The following is a 22,016-nucleotide window of genomic DNA, read 5'->3' as shown; positions in this document are numbered from 1 at the left end:
TTTTCTGAACTTGCTGAAGGTGAACGAAGGTCACCACATAGAGCTAAATTGAGACTGCTCTGTTTAGCCTCCAGTAGCCAGAGAACCAGGTGTGTCAGGGAGCCTGCTCAGATGAAGTTCATTCCTCTGGCACGGTAGTTGTACAGATGGAAAAGAAGCAAAGAGAAGATTTCTGTCCAACCCCTGCTCCCTAACATCTGGTAAACGAAGGGTTGGAAAGTGCACTCATGATAATGATAGATGGTGTGTTTTTCATAAGCAGGAAGAATTTTGCCAGCTAAATTCTGTCCTCTGCTAACTGTGCACAGCACTATATGTCAGCTCTCTAAATAGCCTCAGCATTTGGAAGACAAAGGAATTGAAAATAAGTGATTGTGCTGCCGGGTTATTTCTGGGACTGCATTCAGTGACATCTCTATTTCTCCCAGCAGTGGAGTGATTGCTTCCTCTTGTTCTATGTTCCTGGCATGAGTAAGACAGCGTGAAAGTGACTTACATTTTATAGGTGAGAGAAGTTGAGGCATGCAAGTGCTAAGAAAAAGAAGGGCCAGAGCAGTTGCTTGTAAGGTCAGCAAGTAGTGGTGGAAGAAGCTCTAGGAATGTTGTTTGAACTGGGTCACTTTGACAAGACAGCTGTAGACAGACAAGGGCCAATAGTGAACTACTGCAACCTGGGCTTGTTTGTGAACTTGAGGCGAGTGCAGAAGATTCTTAATACTTGGAGAATAAAATCTTTGGCTCTTTGTCCTTCTGTTCCTTTCTCGCTCTCTTTGTGTTTCACTTCTTGCGCCCCCCCCCCCCCCCCCCTTCTTTTTTTGGTCAATATCTGCCCAATATCTGGTTTTCATTTATCCTAAACAGTAGTTTACGTAGTTTATGACTGTGCCAGCCTGAATCCACTTCATGTCATATGATCTTGGAGGCTACACAGCCCTAAACCTGGCTAACACATTGGGTGGAAGATTGCATGCAAATTCCAGATACAGATACAAGCTGAAGATTCATGACTGCAGACTGAGACCACAGAAGCTAGTAACATACGTTAGTCAGCCCATCATCACTGCTGTTACCTGACCAGAAAAAAACCAAAACTAACTGGGCTACAGCCTTCATTTATTTTTAGGGAGACTCAATGCAGCCAACTCTGACTGGTCTTTAGCACTGTAATATGAGAGAAGATTGATTCTACCCTTCCATATGCAGCTATTCAAATTCGCCCTCTTCTAGTGGGTCATTCTGGGAGGAAAGAAACCTCTTGGTGACCACACCTGTCCCACATGGTCAGCGTTCAATGGTAATATATTTCCTGTCTGGATTCAGATTTAAGCTATTTTTTTTTTTTTTTTACTTAAGTTGTTTGGTGTTTTGTTTTTTTTTTTAATTGTGATAGTTTCTGGCTCCAAACTAATAAACAGGCTACTTAGCATTTTCTTCCTGGAGCATATATCTGCCTGAAGAGTGATCTGCTTGATTTGTTGTAGCATTAGGTGTAGTATCTGATATTCTGTATTTAGTAAATGATAGATTCTACACATTGTGTCATCTTGGTTACTGTAGGAAAACCTTTCTCTGTGCCAAACAGAGGCATGACCAGCAAGCTCATTCTGAGGTGGTGTTTCTTTCTGGGGCCAGTATTTATCTAAGACTCACTGTAAATATCACATAACTGCCTGTCTGGTTGAGAGCAACATTGTCAGGAGGTTGGTTCCAAAAGGAAAGGACTGGGACTGAAGCATTCTGTGGTATGGCCTGGATGGTGAAATGAAGTGCATTCCATGACTGACAGAAAGTAGAAAGGAGAGCCAGCACGTGATACTCTCTTCACTAGACTCAGAGGAATATACTGAATGCCAGAAAGTGTGGCAAACCCATCTAATGCAATTCCAACGTGTTCCTGTCTTCTCTCTTCTCATAGCCAAGCTGACTTGGCTGTTCCTAAGCTGGTTAGGTGTTTGCTTGCAGATTCTGAGTCAATATATGGCCTGGCTAAAAATCCCACATAAAGCAGGGTTTTGGTTTTTTTATCTGCTGCTTTTTCCCATATGTTCTTGTGTAAGAGAAACAGCTTCTGAAGTGCTGATATTTATGTGTCCACATGGATTGGTGAGGAGTGTGTGTGTGAAGGCAGGATGGACAGAAAGGTTTCACAATTCAGAGAAAATTAGCAGATGTTGGGTTAAGGTAGAACCTACTGCTGAGAGTAACAGACAGCACAAATCACTTTCCCTGGTGTGACAGAAAAGTGGATGCAATCTCAGACTCACTCTTGCATGACCTCGTTTTCCTTCAGCTTATGGCAGTTAAAGAATATATAGTATATAAATATGCCTTTAACCAGTGTTGCTGTTGGGAAAGGGTTTCTTTCTGTAATGAAAGAGGCAAAGTTAAGGAGAGGTAAAAAAGACAGATCTTTGAAGGTCTTCTGAGCTAGTTATGCATTTTGGACAAACTCACCTTTATGTCAGGGACTTTTAGGATTCAGAAAGTTTTTTTTTTGCCAAAATGCTCGTCATTAAATACTTCTGCTGGGTACTCATGGAAAACAAATGCATATAGGCTGAAGATGTAATTGAATTAAATAAATTCACAAATACAAACACAAGTTTATTGCAGGTATTGTGTAGGCTAGATCTTGCTATGATGTCTGTGATGAACAATAATGTAATTTCTTCCTTTTTCTGTATTAGTTTAGATGCACTTAGCATCTGTTTCAGCAAAGAGCTAAGCCATTTTTACCTGGCTTTAAGTATTGTGTAGCTCCATTGCAGTAGGTCTTTTAATATAAGTATTGGTGGTATAAATTTTTGAATGGAAAACGTGGTGTTTATTTTCAAGACATGAATAAGTTCAGAGCTAAAACCTGGAATCACTTTCATGGTTTTATTTCTTTTCTTTTCAAGTGCCTCTAAGTCCACCAGCAAACTTGAAATTTTCTGATGTTGGACACAGTAGTGCTAAGCTAACATGGGATCCTGCTTCCAAAAATGTAAATGGCTATCGCATCATGTATGTTAAAACAGATGGAACAGAAACCAATGAGGTAAATCATTAGGATCTCTCTTCCATTAATCAGTCTTGGACCCCCCCAAACTTCTGTAATTATTATGTGTAACTTTTATAAACAAAAGCTACCTTGCAAGCTGTGACAAAAGATTTGCTAGAGAATTCTGAAACTTACTGCAGGTAAGAGTTTGCTCTAGTGTTTGGTACACATTTGAAGTGGACCATATGTTTGGGGTGGGGTGGGGTAACCAGTACTCTGAACTTCTTGCATACCAGAACAGTCATTGCTGGCATACATAATCTGAAGGAAACTACTCAAGTGAACAACATTTTGTAGGTGCAGGATCTTGATTAAATGCATGGTATGGGAATACTTCTTCTTGATTCAGTCTAGATAAAAAGGCTTTCGATAAATCATATGTCATAGACTCAAGCTCATTCAAAAAGACTATCCGATGACTTCACCACATTTTCTTAACATTTATTGCTTTAATTATATATCAAAAAGTCTTTTCCTGAAAATAGGATTTGGCTTGAACAGAGTGATAAGGTGATACCAAGATGTTCTAACTTACTCTTGCATTTAATAATTTACTTACGCAATATTTAGTTATGCCTTGTTACTAAAGGTGCTTTAGAATAATTTTTAGCAGCCTGAATTCTGTGATAGAATGAAAAAGGGGACAGAATGATATCAATACAGAAATCTGAAAAAAATACAGAAGAGGTTTTAAAAAAATAATTGCAGTAAACAGGTCCAATTATTAAAACAGTCCAGATCCCTTACAGAATAAGTTTTCATGGATAACTTAGCTCTCCAAAAAAGTCTTTAATAGTTTTTATGTGTAAGTATGTTTCTTCTGGGACATATCTGGTCTTTCATCCGTACAAGATGGAGTATCTGTATTAAACCTGAAGAAACTCTTCCCAAGTTTAGAAAAGTAAATACCTGCCCAAAGTTCTGTGTCTTTTCTTTCTGCTAGGTGCCTTAAAATTTAAATTAGAAATCACTTGACCTCTTCCTATGTATTACCCTTAATATAGATAATACATGTGTCTGTACTCATCACAATGGTATTTGAACATCTCGGGCTTGTGGTAATATACTTTATAGTGTAAGTGAACATTCAGCAGGTTTTTATCTACCTCTCAACTTTTCCTTTATGTCTGTTCAAAGAGGAGATGGCATTTTTTTGTTTGCTCTGTATTCGTAGCATTTCCCCTGTGGTGCCAAGCTAATGTGACACTGAATAATTAGAGTGCTAAACTGTCAGTTTATACAGCTTCCAGTTTTATATCCCCAGCAAAGTCATATTAACTGCAGCCTGGATAGAGACCAGATGAAACTGTCATTTAGTCTCTTGACAGATGTTAAACATAATGGTCTCTGCAATGATTATCCATGAGAAGGGACTGGATTCAACTGCCCAGAAAGTTCCTTCCCCTTCAGGATTCCTGAACACACAGTGCTGATATGTTAGCTAATGAGTTAGAATTATGGTTTATCCCCAGCCAGCAACTAAACCCCACACAGTCACTTGCCCCTGGGGGAACGGGGGAGAGAATCAGAAGGGTAAAAGTGAGAAAACTTATGGGTTGAGGTAAACACAGTTTAATAAGGTAAAACAAAAGCTGCGTGCGCAAGCACAGAAAAGCAATGAATTGATTCACCGCTTCCTATGGGCAGGCAGGTGTTCAGACATCTCCAGGAAAGCAGGGCTCGGTCATGCATAAAAGTTACTTGAGAAGACAATCCCATCACTCCAAATTTTCCATCTGCTGCCTCCTCCTTCCCGCAGCTTTATATGCTGAGCATAACAACATACGGTATGGAATATCCCTTTGGTCAGCTGTCCTGGCTGTGCCCCCTCCCAGCTTCTTGTGCAGCCCCAGCCTCCTCGCTGGTGCGGTGGGATGAGAAGCAGAAAAGGCCTTGCTCAGCAATAATGAAAACATCCCTGTATCATCAACACTGTTTTGAGCACAAATCCAAAACAGAGCCCCATACTAGCTACTGTGAAGAAAATTACCTCTACCCCATCCAAAACCAGCACATTCTCCACGCCTTACTCCATACCATTTACGTCATGCTCAGCTCCCACACTATCCATTACATCCTCATTACCCACCACTCCCTTTCCCATCCTTTGATATAATACACAGATACAATTCCCTTAATCTATGGATGACCCCTGTAAAATGTCTGTAAAATGACCACAGAATGGCCATGGAGTTCATTTAGTCCATGACTTTGGGCTCCATCTGTTGTGGTGGTGACTCGGGGCAGGAGAGGTGTTGTGTTGTGTGGAGTTACTGGGCACCAAAGCCAGCTCAGGTCAGGTCACTGCTGCACTTGCGCTGCTTCTTGTAAGGCCTGTCCACTGGTTCAGGTGGTTGCTGCTATATTGTTCCTATAACATGAAACTCAGATCATGGGTTACAACCATTTAAAGGTATTTCCATTACAATCTCCACCCCTGGTCCCTTTAGGCCACATTATAGGTTTAGCTGCAGTGAACTCCTCCCCTTGCTCCTAGCCTGGAGGCTTACTAAGGCTGAATTCTCCTTTTCCCTAGTTTGTTGTAAACAAAATTTTCTTTTTCTCTAGTTTGTCTATCTTAAGTGATTTTATCAGCTTTTATGGCCCCAAAATTACACTTGTTCATAGTTTCACAGAATTTCTTTACTAATTACATGACATTCTCTTTCTGTGTCATTATTACCCAGCAGAATTTCAGACACTGATAATGTAAAGCGTGTGATCAATATCTATTGCAAATTATGCTTTCTCTAGGAGGAGGTTGGTCATGTTTCAACCCATACTCTAAAAAATCTGGCATCCCTTACAGAGTATACTGTTGCTATTTTCTCCCTGTATGATGAAGGACAATCTGAACCACTTACTGGCAGCTTTACCACAAGTGAGTATTGCTGAACTTTTGAAGGGTTTCCAAGAAGAATTTTTATACTCTCTTTACTTTACTGGAAAGTAAGACCAGTAACAGCAAGTGTCTGTGACTGAATTCAGATATATGGAATGCTTTCTGTTATTTTCATTGAGTTTTCAGCTTCTTTTCTCCTTTATTATGGGGCCAAGTGCATCCTCGTTCATGGGAGTAGCCTTTTGACATAATGAAAACATTTGTGTGGATAAGGTTCATTAAGTCTTTCCACATCTTTTATTGTGATTAGGTAGAAAGCATTTGTCTTCCCAGCTTTCTGAAGCATCATTCCATGTGATGGCATTTGTCTTTCCAGCTGAAGTGTGATCAGTTTTGAGTCATACATTTAACCCAGTGAACTATCTAGGCAATAAAGGGTAGAACCTTATATACATACAGAGAAACTGGAACACCAAAAGACATTTAAGGCTTCTGTAGTCGTTTAGCACTGTTATAGTTGTGCAGAACTGTAACTGTAGTTCTGCACTAATAACTGATGACACTTATTAATGTTTTCTAACACAACAATGGGAAGAGAAGGACTTTGAGAGAAGAGAAACATGAGGTGGAAGAGGGAGAACACGCATGTATGGAACAAGAGGTTGATATGTGTAAGCTGCAAATGGAAATGCACATAGAATCTCTGGAAATCTCCCAAGAGATTGGGAATTTGCTTTGAGGTAGTGGAAAAGAAAAGAGCATGGTGCACAGAGCTCTGAGCAAAGGAGAGGGACCGGAGGGTTGCATGGAGCTCCTTCATTGGAGAGCAGGCAAAGACTCTTGTCCAGTTAGAGCAGATAAAGAGCATGTATTGTGCATATTCCCCTCCCCCACTACAAACCCCCTTCCCTAAGTACAAATAAGTGTGCAAAGAATTCCATAGTGCCTTTGTTATCTGCCTCCCATGTTATACCCTTTGTGACAAACTGCAAGTAAAATCGTACATGCTTGAGATTGCCATCTATGCAAGTAGCAGAGAATAATTTACTCTCACTTTTCTTTGCATAAAATTTTGCAGAAAGAGTTCCAGCTCCCCAGCATCTGGAAATTGATGAAGCATCGAGAGATAGTTTTAGGGTCAGCTGGAAGCCCACCTCATCAGATATTGCTTTTTACAGATTGGCATGGATTCCTTTGGAAGGGGGGGAAGCTGAAGAGGTGAGTTGCCTTGACTTCCTGAGGGTATGAAATGGAAGAGAGAATTCCATTCTGAAGACACCTATGTCACAACTTTTACCAATTAAATATGGCTAATTGGCTTACAGAAAAATCTACTCCACTGCAAAGCTCTCTAAAGCAAACTCAAACCAATATTCCAGTTTCTTTTTGAAGAGGACGTGGGGAGAGAAGAGTTCTTTTGTGAATAATCAATCTAATCTGTAATGTGCCAACTGCTGTAGAACTAGCATGGCTTTTGATGCTACTTCAATTTTTAGAGGTTCGTGACCTTCACTTTGCTGTGAAGACGACGTTAGCTGCAGAGCAGCTATATTGTCACATAAAGATTGATCCACATTTGCCTAATGTGCTGGCCACAGTAAACATGCCTGCGAAGCCTTAATTACATAATGTTGCAAAGGGAAGAATTTACACATAGCCAATTTATTATATTGTTCCTTTATTCCTCTCTGTGGTTCTTTGTCTTTTCTCCCACCTCATGCTGTATTTTTTGCTCTAGGCCCTTACGTGTTTTCTCCACAATGCCATTTTCATCGGTCTGAATTTTTAAATGATTTTTCTTTTTTTTTTTTTTTTTCATTTTCCTGTTCTATTCTCTTTTTCCAAGTAGAATAAGACAGACACTTTCTCTCCCTTTCCCAAACTTTCATCTTTCGTAGTCTGTCTCATTTCCTTTTCCCTTTCTTTCTTTATTTACTCATTATTTTGGCTTCTTTTGTACTCCTCAGTCTTTAATGACTCTCTCAAACATCTTGCTTTCTTGGCATCAGCACTGTGAGGAGAGGCCACATCTGCAAACTGTTTATCTGGATACAGAACTCAGTGGGGAAGATGACATTTTGCACCTGGCCTGAGGTTTCATGCATCTTTTTGTCATCCATTAGCGCACAAAGCAGTCATTGCAGCTTAGGTTATGCGGCATTTTTTCTGTAAATTTAGCCTGATTCTTTCCCCCTTTCACCTAGTGAGAGGTAGTCATGCAAGAAAGAAAGAAATTACAAGAGTGAGCTGGGAAAACAAGGAGCTGGCAGATGAGTGAGTGGACACAGGTCATCCCCTAGCATTTTCTCCTGCAGTAGATGAACTGATTTTTTTTCTGTTTAAGTTCCACCAAGTAGCTGTCAGTGAATCACTTTAAGCCATATGCATTTTTAAGTGAGATTTATGCTGTGTTCTTTGAGTGTGAGAATAAATGATCAAGAAATATTTGAACTGTTAAGGTTCCACTTGTTTGTTGTATTCATTAAGAACTGCTGGAGGCCCTAATACTTTAGTACATCGAAATATTAAAAATACCCAAGCTGCTTTCTTGTTCTCCTTGCATGACCTCTCTAATGGGGTCAGGCCTAGGATAGCACAATACCTCCAGGCTATTGCCTCTTAAAGCTTCTTTCCCAGCTAAGCGATCAGTCATGCAGAGAAATGACATGCACTCCCTCTGTCTTTCTCCCAAGACCCAACTTGCCAATTAGCTGAGTGGGGTCAGGGGGTGGTGGTGAGAATTACACACCTCTCGGCTTCACCCACACTGCTGATGGGTGAGGAGCATTTAGTGGGGCATTAACACTAAAAAGCCAGAATAAATTTAAGAGTGATCTTTTATTTTTTAGGTTACAGTAGAGAATGCATCCTGCTATACTCATATGCTTGTTACTATTCTTGCTTCTGTTATTTGTCCTCTCTGCTTGGAAATTCAGTACTTTGTGGGGTTTTTTTGTGGTCTTCTCTGTGGGCTAAATTAGCGGGGAACAGAGGGTGATGGAAGCGATGCTTAAGAAAGTATGCCAAAGTTGTGTGTGAGATAATAACTATGTACAGATATTTTATAATGATTTGATGCACGACTAGAGGCTCTGGGGAATTAGAAAGGAAGGTATTACTTATACCTACTTAGTATACAGCTAGACTCGCTCAAGCTTGTTTCTGAAATTTTCCCAAGAGAACCTGTGCCAGAACGTGTGTAGTGTGCGATGCCTAATTCATTACTTGATAGTTGTAGAAGACATGGTCCCAACTCATTTCTTTCTGCTTTTGTTTTCCGTATCTGAGTTCAGAAGGTCTGTGATTGTTTTAGGTCCCTCTTCCCCAGGACCAACTCAGGAAATCTCCTGCGGTAATTAAAAGAATAAAGTGTGAATCACTGTTTCTGCTAACTGCAGTAGTAGGTTTTATGCAGTACATATCTATTGTTTGATTTCCATTATAAGTCTTTGATTCTGTGTGTACAGTGGCCACCTTTAAAAATTTGCCAGCGTTAACCTAGAGAAAGGTTGTTTTATTGTAGGATCTGTCTGCGGAACCTAAAAATTATTCCCAGAACCAGTCAGCCCATTTCACCAGACTTGCTGCTTAGGCTCCTTGCGTTCTGCTTTACAGTTCCTTTAGCTCCAACTCCTGCCTATCTGTTGATTCCTTCCAATAAAATAAAGACACAAAAATCTGAAGTGAAACCTTCTGCTTACAGTTAACATTGCACATGTGAATCTTCTGCTGCTATCACAGGTAGAAATAAGGAGAATTACTCTTTAAAACTTCACACCATATGGCAAACTTCTCATCAGCACATCCTATTAATCCCCAAGCCTGCAGCAAATGTTCTTTCAAGTTGCATTCAGATGTGTAGAACCATAACTCAGATTGTCATTCTGGTATAGAAACATTTTGTAAGTCTGTGGACACGCTGAAAACTTTTGTCATAAGAGTGCCTGAATGGTAGGAATATGAATGAAAGTTAATTTACCCTGCTGTGTTGCTTTCATTGATAAATGTTTTGAATTTTAGTGATTTTCAAATGAAATGCATATGGTCAGCTTTAGCAATTAATTACTTGTGGGTGAAAGTGTAAGACTACACATTAGAATAATCAAGCTAGCCACAAAACAATAAATACATTTTCAGTATTCTTAACAGTATTTTTTCCAGATGTACTCTGTGATACTTTTAATCTCAACATAGTTAATCAATTCTTTGGACAAATCTGAGTGTAGATTACATGTATTTTAAAGAAGGATCCATTTTCCTTCTCTCATGTCTCTCAATTCATGTAAGTTAATCAAATGCAGAACTGATTTTCTTTAATCTTGCTGTGTTACTTAGATTGTCATAAATGGAGACGCAGACAGTCATGTCATTGAGGGTTTGTTGCCCAACACAGAATATGAAGTTTCTTTGCTGGCAGTTTTTGATGATGAAAGTGAAAGTGAAGTTGTTGCTGTTCTTGGAGCTACATGTAAGACAAACTCTGGATTGTAATTTTTAGAGATGTTTAAGTGATCTATATTTAATGCATATATCTTATATTAAAAATATAGTACATCTTTGGGTAGCTATAATATTGAAGGATGTAGTGGTTTAGCACTATGTCTTTGCTGACTGCATTTTTTACTTTTCTTATTTAATATTATGTGGTAGATGGCATTGAATCAAAATGATGGTTTGGCTCCCTATCTGAGCTGTGGTATTAATAGCCTTTGCATCTGTACAGATATTCTTCCATCCTACATTTCAATATTTTATCTTTGAACAGGGTTTTTTTTATGAGAAGATGTATTAGATTCGGGGGAGGGTTAAACATTTTAAAGTAAATAATTTTCAGGAGTTTTCATTTAAGATGTTTGGCATTTACAGTATACAGTTTTCTTGAAAAAGCTTACAAGGGCATCCTGAGACATTAACATGGAAGTAATGAAGATAAAACTTGAAAATCATGTACAGTGTATTTTATAGTTTATAATTGAAAGAGGGGCCAGCCTTTCAGGTAGATTGCTCACTCTATCCATTCTCTTTCATGGATAGTGACTTGGTTAAGTAAGCAACTGTATTTTTCATGTGCAAATTAAAAAATTTATTTGATTCTTAGTAATTTAATTGCAGGTATAATCTTTTACCTTCTGTTTAGACAAACCAAATGATGCTGATATTGCCTGGTGCTACTGAGTGTACTTTCTGTTGTTTACTTGGATAGAAGTGGAGAACCCTTAAAAAGTTTTCAATTTAATTAATCTGACAGCCTTGACAAATGGTCGATATGGAAGTCATCATGCATGGTTCAGCCAGAAATGTGGGAAACTATATGCATTCTTATTTAATTGTAGACTTTATAATCATGTATTATCTGTAGATCTAAATGCTAATCCTGCAAATATATGTGCCCAAAGTAAACTAAATGAATAGTTCCCTTGTAGTTTCTGAAATGCCTGAAGTGTGTGGGATACTCGTAGGTGTGAGCACATAGTTTCATTGTCATAGTTAGAAATACAAGATAAATACTGTGTCTTTCATGTTTTGTTGAATTGTTAGTGAGCCGAGTATTGTTTTTCAGTTGCAAGGGATACCACAATACCTACCACGGTGACTACTACCAGTACCACAACTTCTAAGCCCACCACAGCAGGTAAACAGCAAATGTCAACAGTTTAAATGCTGAATGCAAAAACCTAAGGCTCCCCACAAGCACACGCAGATCTAGGGGCAGAAAGCTGTGGTATTACCAAGCAGCTGATATCCCCGGTTTCTGATGGTCAGTGTGGTCAGCACACTGCCATGGTAAATCTCGTGGAGGTGTCGACTCCGTGCAAGGGATGTCACCTGTGAAAGGTGCACACTGTTGTGCTCCTGCACCACCCTTTTGCATGTGGTCAGCCCTCCTGCACGTGACATGTGTGGGTGAGGAGCCAACCTGTAACACGGTGGAGGGACTCTGAATAATACCATACACAGGAATTCCGAGACTAATTTGGAAAATTCAGCTGTTTTCTCTTTCCCTTTATGTAGATGATCTTGGAAACTCTTCAGAATTTTGCTTGGTTTTGAGTGTTCTGTTTGTTTTCCCTGGAATTAGAAAATGGACTTTTAAGGAACAAAGGTTCTGGATTATTTCTCTTCTGTAACATTCTGGCTGCAGTGGAGTTTTGATTATTCTAAAGCTCCATAAGCCCAGTAATATAAACAAAGGAGATGGGGTAATATATGTTAATGGAAGTATAGGATAACTATTATTTTATTAACATTTTTGTTTACTAATTTTTTATGTTCTTAAGCTCAAGTATGACTGAACTATATGAATTTGCCCCCCTGTGGATCTGCAGACCCACCACGACTTCAGTAGGGCTTGCAACTACTTATTAATTAAATATTTTTTGCTTTAGTTTTTCGAACAGGAATCAGAAACCTTGTTATAGATGATGAAACAACCTCAAGTCTGAGGGTGATATGGGACATTTCAGATTACAATGTTCAGCAGTTCCGAGTGACCTATCTCACTGCAAAAGGTGACCGTGCTGAGGAAGCGGTAAGAATGGTCTGTATGGGTTTTGTGAATGGCTTCATAAGCTCCAAAAGTTTGTTTAATAATTGCTAAGGCATGATCTTCCTTATATGACAGTCTTGTTGCAATCAGTAAAAGATCCATGTTTGGTATTACTGTGAGACTGAACTTCAAAGTTTTATTCATATAGTACCTGCTGCACTGCAGGCAACAGCAGTCAAATGTAAGATCAAGGCCCAGTCACACAGATGTTTAAAGAAGTCATAGTTAAAAACCTAGCTGCCTGTCCTTTTTCCTGTATTTTTTAATTTTTAAAATTTTGGTGGGTTTTTTTTTTTTTCTTTTGGGGATATTTTACTCGTAGACCTTTTTCTATCCTGAGATTGTGTTTTAACAACTCTTAATATTCCAGAGTGCCTAAGAATATTTGTTATTTTTCTAATACCTCGTCATGATCAAAATTAAAATTGTCTTGCACAAAAAAAGTTTCTGGTGATCAAGATTTTGGAAAATACTTGAAAGAATGAAGAATGCTACATGTACTCCTTTGTGCATAAAGCAAATAATAAAAAAAAGAAAACCTAGCTGAATTATTGTAAGATTTCACAATTTTTGAGATAACTTCAGAATTCTGGGAGAAAAAGTACTTTTTTTTTTTTTTTTTATTAACTGGGGAAAACTTAATATTGCAGTGCTTGGCTTCCACAAAAACTGTTATAAAATTTTGAGATAGCTCTATGTAGATACATTTATGCAATCAAATTGCATAGTTTGAGGTTATTTTCTTACTAAATAGCCCAGAATGCAAAAGTATTCCCCATATCATTCTCCTTCTGTGTCTGTTATGTGACTCCTTTCTGCTCATAGAACAGTAGTATTGGAAATATGGGATATTCTTTTTGATGTCTAACAGCTAACATTTTTAGCCCTGTGTCAGGCTCTATCAGTGAAGAACACTAAAAGGAGTTAGTTGAGTATCTTTCTTCTAGAAAAATATGAATCAATCTTTTTTCATTTTGGTTTCATTCATCTTTTATGAGATCTTGGTAGAAAATTACTTCTTAGCCATATCTTTCAACTATAATCTGAAAATGAACTTTCAATGTAGTGCTTTCAGACTGGAAAACATGATTTATGAATTTACCTTGACTATACAATAGTATAGTTTACAATACAGTGGCAGGCTTACATAGCATAAGGGTACAAATGATACTGTTCTTCTGACAATAACCCAAAGTTTCTGAAATTCAGATCCCACATTTACAGTTTCAGCTTTGGGAAGCTTAATCAAATTCAGTTGGATGATACAAATGTAGTTCTGTTTTAGTATTCAATGACCATTATTTTAAAAGGAAATTAAAGCTGTAGGAAAGGTATTCAAATTCTGGCTGTCAGAAGGATATTAGAGTTGACTCAAAAGCTCATTAAAGAAAATTATAGAATCGTAAGATTAGGTAGGTATCTTGGCTCTAATTCTACAAATTATTTAAGTACACTCTCAAGTCTTGTTATCTTTGGTCACATGTCAGCAAACAGATTAAGCATGTGTTTCATCTTTGAAATTAATCGTGTGCATAAATACTTTACTGAATAAGGAATGACGTGATATTATACTTAAAATTTAGCTCATTTTAAACGGAAGGAATGTATTTTATCATGTAGCTTCAAGCACCTGAGAGGTGCAACACAGATATCAATAAAACAACACAGATGTTCAATTTTTAGTGGAGTGTTTATAAATTTAAGTACATTTCTTAAGCAGAACCTGAAAGTTTTGTGGAATTTGGGCTTAAATATACTACAGCATGACAATTCTGTGGTGGATGCTTAAGTTTTTTGGCTCTGATTTCAGTAATATAAATTTCAGTTACTCCTCCCTTTCCATAAAAATATTAATACGCTTTTTAATCCTTGATGCAATTGGCTGAAAATCAGGGACTAGAAAATGTAATAGAATACTTTTCCTACAGAAGGGTCAAGCTCTAAATTGCATGTTTGTTCTTGGGTGTGCTATACATACTGGAAGGATCACATTTTTTTCTTTCTTAAAGCCAAGAATGTTTCTCACTGCTGGAAACTGTACTTTTCTGTAGAAGATCTCTGATGTGCACATGTGGAAGAGAGAGAGTTCTCAATGCTTGCATCCCCTCTCCTAAAAAACAAACAAAAAAATTGGCCGTTCTTTTTTTCAGAAATTGGTTTGTGTGTTTTGAGTATACGTATGGAAGAGTTTAGCACAGGAATCTTTCATGCACATGTATATAGATGTTTTAAACCAGTTTTGATCAATGAAGGAAGTACTTCTTTGACAAGTCTCAACACCTGGGTGTACTACATTAATTTCCTTCTGTGCATCACTTGCCAAAATTGGTAGTAGTTTGAATGTATCCTGGAGTCTTAAAACTGATGTGAACTTTCTTGTCTGAGTATATGCTTCAGAAAATTTTACGCTGCCATCATCACATTCATCAGTCTTCTTTGAAACAATGAAACACTTTTAGACTCAGCTTCTGCTTTCCCCTCTTGAGTTTAAAGGGCTTATAGTCTCTCAGCTTCTTGCCAAATATGTTCAGTTGATGGCTGAGATGATAGATTCACCCAGTGGACAGGGACCAGGGAGGGTCCAAAATATGAGGTTGGACTTTGGGACTGTTGCTTCTAACAATGCCACTTCAGAGCATAGGTTTGGTGCAGGAAATATAGGATTGGTTTATCTTTTTTTACCATGTCCACTCCATGAGTTAGGTAGCTCCCATTCAGGCATTGGAGGCTTTCTGAGATTAGAATTTTACTGACAAGTTAAAAGATTGCAAGGCTTTACTTGGGCATCTCTTCCACCACTATTGTGATACTAGCTTTTGAAGCTCTGGCTAAAATATAGTAATCTATTGAAGAGTTTCAGAAATAGCTGCTTATGGGGAAACCTTGTACTGTATTAAAAGAAGCAGTGCTTAATTCAGTGGGTTGAGACATTTGCTCTAGCACACTGAAAACTTCCTGGAGGGATTTCTACAGCTTCTCTACTTCTAATGATTTGCCTAGTTGGACTTCATCTGCAGATCTTCCATGTTTCATGGCAGTTTGGGATCCTCTGCTATTTCTGGGATGTACTTCTTCCTCTCCTGTATAGCCACATTAATTTCCTTGTCCCCAGACTAGATGCAGATGGGACAAACATGTTTTATTCTGCTTCCTCAGTTCATGCTTCCTGATCTCCTGAATTCATTTTGCTTCCTCTCAGGGAAGGAGGATTTTCTGTCCCCAAAGAACAACCAACCTTTCTTAATGGGCGTATCTTTGGACAATCATATTCATGTCAAGGATAAATACAATAAGAGGATTTTTGTCTCTACAGTAAAATTGTTTAAATACTGACCATCCATATAGTACCAGTGGTTTATGGAGGTGTAGTGGCTCATAGGTTTGATATAAAACTGTGTTATCTGATAGGCACGTTCTTAGTTTTATTTTACTCAGGTATAACTAGTAGATTTGTTAAAAGGGTGGATAGTTTATTTTATTTTACTGTAGAGCATCAGAAATATTTTAAAATGCAAGCTATACAGCAATACTAGTGGAACATGGTGTCAGAGATCATGTAAGGTACAAAAAGGTTTCAACTCTAGTCATTAAGCTTGATTGTTTCTGTTTTTCTGACTGTCCAGGTAATGGTGCCTGGGAGGCAAAACACTCTTCTGCTTCAGCCTCTGCTGTCTGATACAGAATACAAAGTTACCATCACTCCCATCTATTCGGACGGGGAAGGAGTCAGTGTCTCAGCTCCTGGCAGAACTCGTAAGTACAAACTTTCTGCTTTGGCCAGAACATCCATGAAGAAAGGCTTACTTTTTTAGCCTTTTTTCCTTGGCTGTAGTAATATATTTCAGTATAAATGTGGGCTTATTTTACATGACTTATATAACTCAAGCTTTATATTAAACTCAGCTCTTTGATTTATGAACAATGGGTTACTTCTAATTGACAGGTTGTATTTTATATTCAAATACTGTGAGTTTGCAGAAACTTGTTGAGTAATAAAGCTGGTAAGTCCTTGATAGACAGCCCACCAAGGACAAGCCAACTAATGCAGAAAATAAAGTAAACAATGCCTGCTGGCATAGTATCAAACCAACCATTGTACTGTGAGATTATCTTTTGTGTGAGATCATTACTTCCTAAAGGTCATTAGAAATGCTGCTGAACTTTATAAAAGCGATTGCATTATCTCTAGAGTTCTGACCAAGTACCAAAAGATTACTCAACTGTAACTGAAGTTCCCTCTCTACTGCATATTGGTAAAAAATCATCTTATTGTACACTGCTGGTCATGATAGTATAATTCTATTGAACTGCCTAAATTGAAATGCTATTTGTGCAGACACTTAAATCACTTGTATATCATTCCTTTGATTCCATTTGAAAGTGTTGTGTTCACAAGAACATGATTTATACTTTTAAAACTTTAGTGCACTTGGATTGAAAGAAACTATATAAATAAAAGATAATTATCTCTGAATTGTCTTAAGTTTGAAAAATAAAGCTAGGGACAAATTTGGGATTTAATTTGAAATTTCATTTTTTGTTGATCAAAGATTGTAATTGATCCTTGGTGTAACTTGGTTTAACTTTCTTAAATATATCACCATTAATGCACTGACATAATGCCAAGGATGTATTTGATTAAAGGCTTTCATGCTGGCAATTTTACCTGTAAATCTGAGAGTATTGGGTATTGCACTATTTTTGTGTGCATGTCTTGAGTTTCATGTATGTGCTTGTATGAGATACACTTGTAAAAGCTGTTTGGTTTCCTTTTAGTACCCCTGTCTGCTCCTAGAAATTTACGTGTCTCAGATGAATGGTACAACAGATTACGTATCAGTTGGGATGCCCCACCATCACCAACAATGGGTTACAGAATTGTCTACAAACCTATCAACAGTGAGTTTTTAAACTGATTTTTTTTGTCATTTGTTTTTGAGGTACAATGTCTTGACATAATCTTTTTCTGAATATTGTACTTAAATCTAACAGTTGCAGTTAACAGCCTTGAAAGCTCTATTAACTTAGGTGTCTCAGGTTTTGAATTATGAAAGTTTCATAGTCACAAAATGATGCAGGTTGGAAGGGATCTCTGGAGATCATCTGGTCTAAGTCCCTGATCAAAACAGGGCCAGCTGGGAACAGGTTTCACTGGCCTTTGTCTAGTCAAGTTTTTAATATCTCCAAGAGTGGAGATTTCAAAACCTCTCTAAGCATCGCTTCCAGCTTTTGGCTACCCTCGCTGTAAAATTGTCTTTCCTGATATCTAGTAAAAATTTCCAATGTTGCAGATTTTGCTTATTTTCTCTTTCCATCTTCCTGTTTGCCTCGGAAGACGTCCTGTCTCTGTCTTCACTACCACCTCCCATTAGGCAGGTGTAGGCAGCAGTAAGATTCCACCTTAGACTTCCCATTTTAAGGCTGATCAAACCCAACTCTTTCAGTCTGTTCTTTTATGTAATTTTTACCATGACTCTTTCTATTTATTTCAGAGACTACCTTTGCTCTTTTCCTGTTCCTCTCTTCTGTGTTCTCCTATTCCTCATCTTCCCTTCCCTCACAATACAAAGTTTTAGTTTCCTTGACTTTTATTTCCACTCTACACACTCTACACGTCTCGAATACTTGACATTTTATTTGTTGCCCATTTTGTGTGTGCTGAATCCTTTGCCTACCTGCACATTGCAGCTAGACAAGGCACCCAAGTTCCTTTGAATTTCTTTAGAACGACATGGTCCTCTATTGAGAGTGAAACACAAATGTGTGACCATTAAGGGACTAAAGTACTGTCCAAAGATGATGCTGTTGCCTGGTTTCTGAAGTGTATCCAGAACAGCTAAAAAACATGACAAAGGACCTGTTTGCAGTTCTGATTTGGGAAACTTTTATTCTTTTCTGTTTTCATTATCATCTTTGCACAGTGTTAAATGATGCTGTTGTATAAGCACCCCTTAGGGACTGTATTGCTGGCTGGCATCTTCTGTCCCCCCTGTTGGTCCTGGCACACTGTCAAACTGAGGAGATCTTTGGCTGCCTATTTAGGGCAGTAGTAAGTCACTGAAGCAGAACAAAAGGGTCTTAACAGATGTCAGTGTCTAGCCCTGCCCTAATGAATCCCACTGCTGAATTTCCCAAGTGTGTTGCGGCTTCTATCCATGCAAGGACTGAGCAGAGTGTCTTTGGTTTTGTATATGGTAAAAAAAAAACACCTTTAGGAGCACATGTAATTTTGGATGTGTCTTGAGATTTGTTTTAACTACCTGCTAATTAATTTATTTAACTTTTTGCAGTTCCTGGCCCTGCGTTGGAGACCTTTGTAGGGGATGATATTAATACCATTCTCATTCTCAATCTCTTCAGTGGAACAGAGTACAGTGTGAAAGTATTTGCTTCATACTCAACAGGCTTCAGTGATGCCCTAACAGGCGTAGCCAAAACCTGTAAGAATGATTTCATGCTGTTCAGATCTCTACAGGCTGTTTTTCACTATAACTGTGTCTTGGTGCTGCTCCCTGAATAAATTTTCATGAGGAAGACTTTCTCAGTTGTGTGCAAATTGTTTTCCTGAAATGAAAGTCTCTTTTTATCAGCTTTAATCAAGCTTTATCAAGCTTTAAAATAATCTGCTGGATGTTAGCAAGACAGGGATCATAAAGCAGTTGTTACTGTTTATCAGCCAAACATATATGCCTAGTAGTAGATATAAATCTCCTTAATGGAAAATCTATTTAGTCATTTTTTTTTCTTTTTTTCCTAGAGCCGTATATATAATTTATTCTTTAAATCTAAAGCTCAATTTTAAATTAAATTTTGACAGAAATGTTGCTGTTGATGATATTTTTGTGCTTATTTGTAATAACTGAATTTTTAGCAGTGTTCATTAGTCTTATCAGTTGACTTACGCTCCAAACTTTTGATCTAAAGATTCACTTCTTTTTCTTCTTGTTTTGGATTTTCTTGACATCATTTTTTAAAGCAGCTATTGAAATTATTTGTTAAAAATGAATTGGCACAAGTGTTTCACTATAATTCTTTGTAATTTTTTCTTGTATGTCTTATTAGAGGCATAAATCTAATTTTTTGGTATTTAATTTTCAGTGTACCTGGGTGTGACAAATTTGGATTCCTATCAAGTCCGCATGACTAGTCTCTGTGCTCAGTGGCAGCTTCACAGACATGCTACTGCATACAGGGTAGTTATAGAATCGCTTGTGGGTGAGTTATTAAATCATTCAATACGCAGATACAGCCTAACCCAGACAATTGAATTGCATAAGTTAAGAAATTGTATGCAGTTGAACCTGTAGACTGGCTTCTGAAATACTGGAAATGATGGACAGAAGAGAGTTGTGTACACACTGAAAGTTCCAGCAGTAGAAGTAGCATTCCTGTCCTTTTATATCAAACATATGTTGGTAACTTGTCCTCTTTGTGGGAGGGAGTTTGATCTGTCAGTAGAAGGTAGGGTTTACCTGAGTTTTCACTGCTGTGAGGGACAGAAGATGGATAAAGGATGACCTGAGTACATCTTAAGATTGTACATGAACTATCAGTGATAGCTTTGTAGGATTAGGATGGACATGAGAGGAGGGTAGAAGGGTAGAGAAAGCTCTAATTGAATTCAGACCATGCTCACTGGGTCAGAAGAGTGTCCAGTTTTGTCTGTTCTCATTCCGTTGATTGATAATTACAACTTGTAGTAATATTACTCATCTGGATAAATGTGAGATATTTTTATGTGGCAACACATGGTGTCTTGATGCTTTTAGCACTGGCTGTGTAAATGTGAATTAGAGTCTCTTCTATATCACTGCTTCTCAGATGTAGCCAGAAGAGGTTATGGAGAAGTCACTATTTGTGCAGACTAATTCTCTTATCCCCAGTAGACATCGGTGATCTTTTGAATGGTGACAAATTAAAAACTTGGATACTTTGAGAGAAGTGCAGTTAATAACATTCAATGGGATCCATCAAAGGTATCAAGAAAAATAGTACTAATTTGGTTGCAAAAAAATAGTGACCTTTCTGTGGAATGGCAAATGGATGGTGATAAAGTTTATTTGAGGGCCTGGAATACAGACAAGCTGTTCAGAAAGCAGAGATCTTGGCTGGCACAAGACAGCACAGATTTCCTTCTCATCTAAGAGCTAGCCAACATCCTGCTTTCATCATATAGAAATGCCAGAATTGTTTTAACTGAACCAAGAGTCTAAATGTGAGCAAAACAAGCTAAAGTGTGAACAATTGCTTTTTATTATCTATTATGAAGAGTTTTGTTTGTCAGATTGGGTGTGTGTCTCATTCAGGCAGTGATCAATTAATTTTTTGCTAATGTAACACCTCCGGATAAACATCAGGTGTTTTTTCCTTAGCAGTGAATGACCGTTCGGCATTTTTAGTATATACTCTATAAAAGATGAGATCACTTGCTTGTATTTCACTTCTTTCTGCTACAGATAAAGAATTGTGCTGAGGGTTTTCTTATTATTGAAATTTTATGCTATTTCTAGTACCCAGGCTTTTTCCATTGTCAACACATTTTCCAATTCAGAATTTAGCAGAATTAATTTTGGATCCCTGTAAATACTGTCCCTTAACCAACTTGTTAGGTGGTTACTAGTGAAAGCTGGAATACAAGTTCAGTCTCTTTTGCAATTACTAAGCACATTACAGACTCTGAGAACCAGAGGCATAGACAAAGCATGCCATAGAATTACATAATGCAACAATTCCTCGTTAGGCACTGATAATTTAGGACCAGATCCAAAGCCCATTGATGACAGTGTTAGTGATTTTATTAACTTCAGTGCATGGGGTGAAATTCACCTTTTTTCCTGCAGATGTCTGGCACATTCCTTAGCTCCTACTTAATATGAAGGATGAAATGTTACAGACACCTCTGCACAGAGGTGAATTTCCAGAAATAAGGCAACATGTAGTTTATTAATTCATGTCAACCACTTGCCCTTCATCTACTGTCATGTCCCCTTCTTATTTCAGACTTAAATTACATTATTCAATAAAACAGAATAAAGGTTTTAATGGTTTCATTTCTAATTCCAGATGGGAAAAAGCGAGAAGTAAATCTCGGTGGAGGGACGCCTAGACATTGTTTCTTTGAGCTGATGCCTGGAACTGAATACAAAATTAGTGTTCACACACAGCTTCAGGAGATAGAGGGCCCTGCTGTAAGCATCATGGAGACAACATGTGAGTAAAATAGATCAGACTTCAGCCAGCATCGATAATGCTTGATTGCTTCTCATGTTTTGCCCTTTGCCCACAGATTCCTATGCAATTTCCTTTAGCTGAGTAGCAGAGGTGCAGGATTCTTAAAGCACTGCTGTGTGTTACTTGTGGAGTCACATTCACCAACGGTCTTGGACTTCTTAATGAAAATAAAACAGGGAGGATGGTTTAGCTTTCTTCATAAAAAGTCCCACCAGGGGATACTTTGAAAATCTCTGACTTGAGGGGGGAGGGGCAAGGCAGATCCGGAAAAATGAAGCAGAGAAAGTTTTGTATCCTGCAGCTTTTGTTATTTAGTAAAATGTCACCAGTGTCTGAGTAATTCACACTTAAAT

General features: G+C 38.0%; 1 protein-coding gene across 4 annotated transcripts in view; it reads left to right on the top strand.

Annotated features, from left to right (window-relative positions):
- COL14A1 (collagen type XIV alpha 1 chain) overlaps window positions 1-22,016 on the top strand; it is a 123,668-nt gene that overhangs the window by 49,198 nt on the left and 52,454 nt on the right. For 3 of the 4 annotated variants that reach the window (XM_055705621.1, XM_055705620.1, XM_055705623.1), the window contains 11 exons: window positions 2,901-3,040; window positions 5,798-5,924; window positions 6,964-7,103; window positions 10,221-10,353; window positions 11,446-11,517; window positions 12,272-12,423; window positions 16,056-16,185; window positions 17,209-17,331; window positions 18,723-18,872; window positions 19,531-19,647; window positions 21,496-21,642. In XM_055705621.1, the coding sequence (XP_055561596.1) occupies window positions 2,901-3,040; window positions 5,798-5,924; window positions 6,964-7,103; window positions 10,221-10,353; window positions 11,446-11,517; window positions 12,272-12,423; window positions 16,056-16,185; window positions 17,209-17,331; window positions 18,723-18,872; window positions 19,531-19,647; window positions 21,496-21,642 (1,431 nt within the window). The remainder of the gene's footprint in view (window positions 1-2,900; window positions 3,041-5,797; window positions 5,925-6,963; window positions 7,104-10,220; window positions 10,354-11,445; window positions 11,518-12,271; window positions 12,424-16,055; window positions 16,186-17,208; window positions 17,332-18,722; window positions 18,873-19,530; window positions 19,648-21,495; window positions 21,643-22,016) is intronic. The other variant, XM_055705622.1, reaches the window with a different exon arrangement.

The sequence above is a fragment of the Falco cherrug genome, chromosome 3 (genome assembly GCF_023634085.1).
Source record: "Falco cherrug isolate bFalChe1 chromosome 3, bFalChe1.pri, whole genome shotgun sequence".
In the NCBI taxonomy this organism is placed as follows: Eukaryota; Metazoa; Chordata; class Aves; order Falconiformes; family Falconidae; genus Falco; species Falco cherrug.
Note: the sequence above shows the minus strand (reverse complement) of the source record. Positions and strands in the feature narration are given on the sequence as shown.